The 10,409-nt window shown below is 35.0% G+C and overlaps 1 protein-coding gene across 1 annotated transcript; it reads left to right on the top strand.

Moving 5' to 3' along the window:
- The first annotated feature begins 3,001 nt into the window (after positions 1-3,001).
- On the top strand, positions 3,002-8,678 carry LOC128522104 (uncharacterized). Its single transcript, XM_053495584.1, has 3 exons — positions 3,002-3,029; positions 6,437-6,504; positions 6,810-8,678. Exons 2-3 carry the CDS (start codon positions 6,494-6,496, stop codon positions 8,410-8,412), a joined length of 1,614 nt encoding a protein of 537 aa, XP_053351559.1. The 5' UTR covers positions 3,002-3,029; positions 6,437-6,493; the 3' UTR covers positions 8,413-8,678.
- The last annotated feature ends 1,731 nt before the right edge of the window (positions 8,679-10,409 follow it).

The following is a 10,409-nucleotide window of genomic DNA, read 5'->3' as shown; positions in this document are numbered from 1 at the left end:
ACGTTTATTGTCATCTTTCCAATGTTATAAATTGCCTCTTATTTTCAGTTACAATTTCAAAATGCACTTTGAGGTGACACTTCAGAGCTTCTGCCTTGCATTTGTTGCACTTTTACTAGTAAGTCTTATAGACTAAATTATATTAAATGTCTACAATTTTTAACTTTCACTGAAATGATCGCATGTTGGTACTGCAACATAAGACCTAACATAACATCACTAAACAAAACATAATTTGATTAAGTATAAGCTTGATTTGTAAAACAGTATTTGTTCAGTTACTTTAAAATGAAATGATTTACACATGCACATATATTGTTTATAAACTTACCGTCGTTGTTCACCCTGCTGCATTTATTCCAACAAAAAAGGTATTTCTACAGCTTCCAGTTCATCTGCAATAAAGTAGGCAAATGACTTTTTTTGTTTTTGTTTGAGGAAGCAACGAGATCCCCAACGTGTCCGTCTTGACGGCTCCATTTTCAGCTCCTCCCCGACTGCTTTCGGCTAATCTCGCCGATCGGTCTGCACAGCGCACCATGAGCTCGAACGCACCTAATGGACGCTGAGCTTCAACGGGGAAATGCACTGTGACGCTACGGGAATGTATGAGAAGAAAATCAAGTCAGCCGACTTGCTATATCTAACTGATTCTGAACGAACTTGTCTTTGAGATGAACGTTTTCTAACGCATTTTTAGTCAATAAAATGTTAATACAATAGTACATAATTTGACCATTAATTTTGTGACATTATAGGGGAAGCTGAGCTTCCCTTGCAGTCTTAAAGAAATCGCCACTGGTCCAGCCTCTCTCATGTACTGTAAAAACATTGTGAAAACTTGGGAGACGAAGACTAAATAAGCTAAAAGAAAGTCAAGTTGAGCAAGCAATTTATCTTCACTGTGATGCAATCACGTGATTTATCAAAACCTCACCAGACTGACGCTATCAAACTGCACTAAAGAGGTGAAGATGGTCGTTTTGTGGACTCTTTATTTTGGGTAAGTATTTATTTATTTATATATAATAAAATAAGCTTGTTGGTTTACATTAATTTTAGACAGTTAGTATTATATTGGATACGTGGGGCTGGTGTGTTTCCGCTTATTGTTATACTGAGACACACTAACATTACTGAGGTGAGCTTAGCCAACGTTAAATTTCATGTTACCGCACTGCGGTATTATCTAGCGTGTTACCTAGCTAGCGAGCTAAACTTTCAATAACCGTATCTATCTTTTTTTCTCCACTTTGCCCTGACTTTTGCCCATCAACAGTGTCATGCTCCACCCCAGCACACCCCAGAAAAACCCCAGTTAATTAAAAGTTAAGAAGTAACGGCGCTTCAGTACTTGGTAAGTTAAGTGATATAAAATGGCTGTGTTTCTTTGGCTTCAGAGTCGCTAATGCTCATCTATAAGTATTATATTGGTGAACTTATCTGTGATTATCACATACCGTGGTAAATAAATACGCTTATGTTTCCTTCCCGGAGAAATACACACACACACACACACACACACACACACACACTATATATATATATATATATATATATATATATATATATATATATATATATATATATATATATACACACACTCACCTAAAGGATTATTAGGAACACCTGTTCAATTTCTCATTAATGCAATTATCTAATCAACCAATCACATGGCAGTTTCTTCAATGCATTTAGGGGTGTGGTCCTGGTCAAGACAATTTCCTGAACTCCAACCTGAATGTCAGAATGGAAAAGAAAGGTGATTTAAGAAATTTTATACGTGGCATGGTTGTTGGTGCCAGACGGGCCGGTCTGAGTATTTCACAATCTGCTCAGTTACCGGGATTTTCACGCACAACCATTTCTAGGGTTAACAAAGAAGGGTGTGAAAAGGGAAAAACATCCAGTATGCGGCAGTCCTGTGGGCGAAAATGCCTTGTTGATGCTAGAGGTCAGAGGAGAATGGGCCGACTGATTCAAGCTGATAGAAGAGCAACTTTGACTGAAATAACCACTCGTTACAACCGAGGTATGCAGCAAAGCATTTGTGAAGCCACAACACGCACAACCTTGAGGCGGATGGGCTACAACAGCAGAAGACCCCACGGGGTACCACTCATCTCCACTACAAATAGGAAAAAGAGGCTACAATTTGCACAAGCTCACCAAAATTGGACAGTTGAAGACTGGAAAAATGTTGCCTGGTCTGATGAGTCTCGATTTCTGTTGAGACATTCAAATGGTAAAGTCAGAATTTGGCATAAACAGAATGAGAACATGGATCCATCATGCCTTGTTACCACTGTTTAGGCTGGTGGTGGTGTAATGGTGTGGGGGATCTTTTCTTGGCACACTTTAGGCCCCTTAGTGCCAATTGGGCATCGTTTAAATGCCACGGGCTACCTGAGCATTGTTTCTGATCATGTCCATCCCTTCATGACCATCATGTACCCATCCTCTGATGGCTACTTCCAGCAGGATAATGCACCATGTCACAAAGCTCGAATCATTTCAAATTGGTTTCTTGAACATAACAATGAGTTTACTGTACTAAAATGGCCCCCACAGTCACCAGATCTCAACCCAATAGAGCATCTTTGGGATGTGGTGAAACGGGAGCTTCGTGCCCTGGATGTGCATCCCACAAATCTCCATCAACTGCAAGATGCTATCCTATCAATATGGGCCAACATTTCTAAAGAATGCTGTCAGCACCTTGTTGAATCAATGGCACGTAGAATTAAGGCAGTTTTGAAGGCGAAAGGGGGTCAAACACCATATTAGTATGGTGAGTACTATAATACTTTAGTTGAGTGTGTATATATATATATATATATATATATATATACACACACACACACACACACAGTTTGTGCCAGAATATATAATATTCATTCTCAGTGATTTTCATTGGCTGATCGCACATGACATCATCCTGTGGGATGTTCCTGAGTATATATATTATATGTTCATAGTTCTAATGCCAGTCTGTGTTTGTTTCTCTCTTGGGCTTCCCTGAAACACAGGTATGTACCATTTACATTTTCACTAGTAGTCTTGAATCTTAAACAGAATGCAGATGTTTTCACATTAGGTTTTGGTTTGTAAGATTAAATCTCAACATTATAGCATTATAAAGGTATCAAAGCTAATCGCAACTAGGCAAGTTTTGTGTAATTTCTGACTCCAAACAAAATCATTAATATTGTCTAACAAACAAAAAATAGTAGTGGTCATTTTTTTTTTATTTAATATAAACATATATATATATATATATATATATATATATATATATATATATAATATTCCCTTGATAAAATAGCATAAATAAATAATGGGTAGTGTATACCAGTAATTACAAAAAAAAAAAAAAAAAAGAAAAATACAACGCATGTTATGATAAGTTTCATTTTCAAGGCGTGTGAAATTCCCAGTCTTTTCCATTTCAGGGTTTGAAAAACACTAACAAGGTCATATTTGGCCTTTACCGCATTCCGTAGAACCTCAGTTGTGCGCGCATAACCCCTCGCAGGCGAGCCTTCTCCTAAATGCGCGTTCCCTGCGCCGTTTCACTGGGGTGGGGCTAAGAATACGCACTGCGACACAACACCGGCAAACAGGTCTGGGTGTATAGAACTACAAAGTGTTCAAAATTAAATAAATAAATAGGACATGATAAAATAAATAACTCTATGAATAAATAAGACACAGATATGTAAATATGAAAATGATATTGTGAAATAATGAAACATATTTAAAAAAAAAAAAGAAGCTTATTATTGTGAAATATATTACTCTCTGCTACAGTATATAAATTTACTCATTATTATGAAATAATATTTCATGGTCATTATTTTTCCCAATAACAGATTATTGCAGAGGCATTTTATTTAGTTCCAGCTGTATACTGTATATATACTGTGTGTATATATATATATATATATATATATATATATATATATATATATAGTGAAACCTCAGATAACGAGCATAATTCGTTCCAGAAGTGTGCCCGTTTCCAAAATACTAAACCAAATTAAATTTTCCCATAATAAATAATGGAAACTCAAAGTATTCGTTCTACAGCCCAAAAAATAAATATGTAAAAATAATTAATACAAAAAATATAGTAAAAATAAAACAAATTAACCTGCACTTTTACATTTAAAAAAGGAAAAATAAATCCAGACAAATAAGTGTTTCCTTTGTGTACGCAGGCACTGTGTGTGTGTGTATGTGTGTGTGTGTAATGTGCGTGCGCACACACACACTCTTAAACCATGTTACTCGTAATCCGAGGTTTCACATTATATATATATATATATATATATATATATATATGTGTGTGTGTGTGTGTGTGTGTATAAAAATATAAATATAAAAAATAGTATGATGTATATCATATTAATATAATGTTAACATATTATCATAATATTATCATAGGTCAATCTATAACATTTATCAATAAATTTAAGATTCAAATATATATACAAGTTTTTCCTTTTCCTGAAGTGTGTACAGTATATATATATATTTTTTTCTGACTCTGTATACACACATTGGTCAGATCTTTATCTTTATCAGATCATATCTTTACAGTACGGTTAGGGTAATACATTGAACGACTCAAAACCCGTCTGAGAGACATTTTCTCTGTCTGTCTGTCTCTCTGTCTAGCTAGATTTTGTCACAGCATCACAGAAACCTGTCTGGACAGAAACTAATAAAACTTTTTCAGTAATTAGATCTCTGCCTTAAGATTAACCTGCATGAGTGAAAATGAAAATGTTGAGTAAAGACATTATTTTTACAAAAGTTACAAAAGTTATGTTCTGTATTTAATAATCTACTTTAAAATAATCTACTAATGCGTTACTTTCTCAGTGTAAACAAACACCTGCACCAATAAATATTAATTAGAAAAGCTAAACTGAATCTTTTTACTTGGATTAGTTCATATTTTCACTTTGGCTAAAAAAACAGCGCTGAAGTGGTGAATAAGTGAATTTTAACACATAAAGACAAAACATCTTCATCCGATCTACTTTTTCCATTTCTCATCTGTGATTCACTCTCCAATTACCGAACATGTAGTGTGTTTGGCTGAAAGAAGTACAACTTGATGTAAAAAAACTTTTCTATATCCTCTTTTTCCCATTGATTGTAATAAGATGAAATGGCAGTAGATTTAAAATCTTTCTGTGAACTAGGTACATTTTGTATAATATCCTAATATTTAGCCACAAATCTAGTGAAAATCAATACCATATAATGTCACACCAAACAAAACTTGTGCAATTGCGGTTTTAAAAAATGATAAGGTTCATCTTTATTGCAGGCAGACACACTTCAACCTGAAATAATGATAACATCACTGATTACTTTAAAGCTAAACAGATTTTTTTTCAAACATTTTAACTATTCTTACAAAATAGTTTACAAAACAAAATTTTCCTGTCAAGGACGAGTACTAACGCTCATATACTTATATTCTGCATATGTATTTGTTAATACTGCGCCCTAGTGGAGGTAAAAATATCTGCTTTTTTCTCATTGACAAGGTGATTCACACTATCTGTGTACCATTAATAAGGGCTTTTTATCTCCTTGCATGCACCTGACCCCTTAGTAAGGTCAGGGTTAGTAAACCCAGAGTCCAGGTTTAAGCCTGAGTTTGTAAGCCTGATTTGTGAAATATCACCACGTTTAACTCTTGTTTAATTAACATAACTAATAAAATGTGTGATTGTAGTGCATGAAACCAAACACACAAAGCCAATGATTATCTCATGTCAGCAAATTCTTTTCTTTTTTTGTGCCTGTATGATCAATTTATGGTGGCACAGCAAAAAAAGGTAATTTCTATTCTTTATTATTATTATTATTTTTTTTTTTTTGCAAAAGAGAGACAAGCCACAGTGAAGCGATCTGTAACTACAGACAACAAGTGAAAATTAAATCACATCTATTAGTACCCTTTTTCAGTAGACTCCCACAGCAGAAAATGCAAGATAAATATAACAGATATACATTTTTACAGTGACAACCAGAGCAGGGGGGAAAGAAATATTATTTTGGCCCATTATTTTGGCCCATGCCATTGCAGGCTTTTAAACAGAAGCCAGGAATGCCCTCATTTTCATCTAATAGTTTTAATTATGTCAGAACACACATCTCTGCAGTCTGCAAAGTTTTTTTTATTTATGTACCAATGCTGTCTTTACATGACAAAACAGAAAAAGCTTAAAATCAATACTTCTGGCAATCAGGAAATGAAGTATACTTGAGAACACTGTCATGCTGGGAGCCCAGCAGAAGAAATAAATCTAGAAGATATACTGTGTCTGACTTTATATTTGGGAAATCAGTATATTCCTAATTGTGTTGAAAACAGGTGTTTAGATCTTAAGAATAATATTTATTGACTTCACAGGTCCTTCTGTATCACTGGAATCATCTAAGATTTTCAGTTCAGACTTCCACACACATTATGGCTACTAGGTGAGTAAACAGATGGAACGTTTTAATATGATATAATGTTTTCTAAATAAAATATTATGTACTTTGGGAAAATTAACAAATAAAGATATATATATATATATATATATATATATATATATATATATATATATATTTTTTTTTTTTTTTTTTTTTAAAGAAAAGAGCTTTTGCTTAATGTATGATTTTAGAAAATGTAGTAATTTACCAGTAATTTTGAACTAATGTTTGAGACAGTATAGCACACATCTAAACAGAAAATGTCAATATCAAAGTAAATTGTCATGAATGTTTATTACACTTATTAGATTACAAGCAGCATCAGAGGCCGTACGTGATGTAATTAAGAAGAGTCAATTAATATCCTCCTCTTCTGAAGATCCACCTGTGCGATATCGTCTCCTAACAACAAGAACTGATCTTAATGAAAATGGCTCAGTGAGAAAATGGACATTTGGACAACGAGACAGCAATATGCAAAACAAAATCCTCCTTATGGTTGGAGAAACTGGAACAGGCAAAACTACTCTGATCAATGCCATGGTGAATTATATACTCGGTGTGAAGTTTACAGATGAAGTGTGGTTTGAAGTTACAGAAGAGGAAGGAGATAATCCCATGTCAGATCAGTCACAAAGTCAAACAAGTGAAATCACTGTGTATGAGGTCTTTGCCAAAGACAACCCAACCTGTCTTACCATCATTGATACTCCAGGTTATGGAGACACCAGGGGAACAGATGTGGATAAAAATATCGCTGAGAATCTGTACAAACTGTTTCACAGTGATACTGGAGTAAAAGAAATTGATGCAGTCTGTCTGGTAGTGAAGGCATCTATAAATCGACTCTCTAACAGACAACATTACATCCTTGATGCAGTTTTATCCTTATTTGGTAAAGACATAGAGAACAACATTGTCATGTTTATCACTCACTCAGATGGAATGCCACCAGGTAATGCTCTTAATGCTATCAAGAGAGCAGGGATTCCCTGCAGGAAAGATGAAGAAAATGAACCTGAGCATTACTTATTTAACAATCGGCAAACTGAGAAGAGGAGAAAAAAGTTTAATAGAGCTCTCCAGACAGCTTGGGAACTAACAGAGGATAATTTAAATGATTTATTTGGCTCACTGAAAGAACAGAACAGAAAAAGCTTAGGGAAGACTCAAAGTGTTCTGAAGGAGTCCAAACGACTAGTAGCCTGTATTACTAATCTACAAAGCTGCATTGACTATGTAGAGTGCAAAGGGAAAGAACTGGATCAGATTCAGAAAGCACTTGAGGAAAACCGAGAAAAGATTAAGAAAAATGAAAACTTTACTTTTGAAGTCACCAAATATTACAAAGAAAAAGTTCCTATTGAAAATGCTTTATGGTCAGACAGGAAGGCCACCACTTGCTCTGTCTGTAAGGAGAACTGTCATGAATATGGCTGCTGGAGCGCCTGGAATGCCGGGTGGTGTTATATCATGAAAAATAACCACTGCACTTCATGTACAGGTAAATGTCACTACACTAAACATGTTAGAGAGAACATGAAATATGTTACATACAGTAAAGTGGAGACATTGACACATGATGGGGTCAAAAAACAATATGAAGACAACAAGAAACAGGAGGAAGAGAATAAAAGCATAGAGGAGGCACTGAAAGAAGACATCGACAAATGGGAAAAGAAAAAAGCCGATCATGTGGAAGAAGCCTGCACCAGCATCATAAAACTGTCTGAGATTGCTTTAAAGCCAGACTCTGCCTTCATTGTTAAGACTCTTGACTACTGGATCCCTCACGCTAAAAAAAATGGAAAACGCTTTGTTCAGAAACTAAAAGAGCTGAGAAACATACAACCTGAATCAGAGAAGAGAGTTAATGCTGCAACTGGGTATGCAAGAGCAGGTTCCACTTAAAATGTGAAACATGTTTCATATAGAAAATGCATATACATCATGAGAGTAAATATGGCCATTTAACATATTTATCGTAAGGTTTTTTTTTTATAATAAAAATGTTACCTCACATGTACCTTATTACTTGTGAAGTCATACTGTTAATGGATAGATGTCTTTTAACCTGATTAAGTAAATGTTTTTAATTCCACTCTTACTTTTCTGCCTGTTTATCTGATTTTATTCATTATCTAGTTTTATTCATTAAATATCTGGTACCTCACTGAGCTTGACCCACTTTTTTCTGATAAATTCTGTTCCCTTTAACAATAACTTGACTAAAAAAGAGACAAAATGTCCTTTTTTTCAATGAACAAAATATTTGTTTTTGATCTTTTTTTAATCTGTAATGCTTGATTATGTTTTACATAATTTTTTTTTTACACTTTATGTTCAAAATGTGGCGGCATTGTTCTGTAATGGTTAGCACTATAACCTTGTACCTCCAGAGTCCGTGTTTGATTCCCACCTCAGGTCTGTGTGCATGGAGTTTGCATGTTATCCCTGTGCTTGGTGGGTTTGGTGGGTATACTACAGTCCAAAGACATGCAGATTAGGCTAACTGGTGTTCCCAAATTATCTTTTGTGTGTGAGTGCGCATGTGTGTTTGTGCAGCGATGGATTGACACGCTGTCTAGGGTGTACAATGTCCCGTGCTCAAAGTCTCTTGGGATAGGCTCCAGGCCCCCTGTACAGGATGAGCAGTATAAAAGATGGATGAATAAAAAATAAATGATTTAAATGTACTGTGACTCAAATTGTATTGTTAAATAATTTAAGGGTGCTTTTTTCTGAAATTTTCTGAAAAGAACAAAAAAAATCAGAAAACATTTTGTTAGGTGAACACTCAAGAACACAGCTCTTCTATTCTATTCAATTCAATTTTATTTGTATAGCGCTTTTAACAATAGTCCTTGTCGCAAAGCAGCTTTACACAATCAAATGAAAACTATGGACATTTTTATGAAATATAAAAAATGTGTCTGAATCAAAATGATCAGATTCGATAATAGAGTAGATGATTAGACATGTCAAAGACCACAACACTGCTGTCACCCAAGGTGCAGGGTCGCCACAGCGGACCATCTGATCCACATAACAAACTTAAATAAATAATTGATATTACACTGATTATAGGTCTTCTATCTTTGGTGCCGGTATTAAATAAAAACCAAGGAACAAGAAAGACAGACAAGGAACCAAACCCAAATGTGTATTATACAAAAATATACATAAACCTTACGATGCACCAGGTACCAATATTTACAAGTTATATACAATGTTTTCTGTAAGTGGATGGATGTATTGGATGTCCAAAGTTCGGACTGTGTGGGGGTGTGGGAGAATGAATCGGTCACACTGGTTCAGTGAATCAGTTTGGGAGCACGATAATGGATTAAGTTTACAGCTCCCAACAGCTCACAAAAAGTCAGCAGCAAAAAAATGCCTTATAAGCAGGACACGGTACCACCATCAACTGTTGCCACGTGCTTTAACCGAGATCTGCTTCTTCTTTCTCTTTGTTGTTTTTTTGGCGGTTGGAAAACAACAAAATGGTGCATTACTGCCACCAACTGGTAAGAAGTATGGGTCAGGTTTTTGTTACATCCTTTAATCTACTATTTAAAGAAAATAAATTATATTCTCTTAATTATTTAGAAAAATTTGGGCTAAGATACTGTTATATATGTCAATAGCTCACATGCCTTTTCCTTTAAGATGTCTATAAGGTCATAGTTTTGTTTAATATTTTTTAGGTTTTGAGTTAGTTCCCTTTTTCTGTTTCAAAGCACTGACAGTGCAGCATGACATCCTCTACTGTCTCTTCCTGACTGCAATAGTTGTATTGACCCGTATTGTGTTTGGCTTTGAGTAGTATTTAGTTTGCTTTGTCCAAATCTGAGTCTTGTTATTACAGTCTCATCTCTCCTGTTTCTTCCAGTGCATCTCATCTTCCC

Source organism: Clarias gariepinus, chromosome 1 (assembly GCF_024256425.1).
Source record: "Clarias gariepinus isolate MV-2021 ecotype Netherlands chromosome 1, CGAR_prim_01v2, whole genome shotgun sequence".
NCBI classification, from domain to species: Eukaryota; Metazoa; Chordata; class Actinopteri; order Siluriformes; family Clariidae; genus Clarias; species Clarias gariepinus.
Note: the sequence above shows the minus strand (reverse complement) of the source record. Positions and strands in the feature narration are given on the sequence as shown.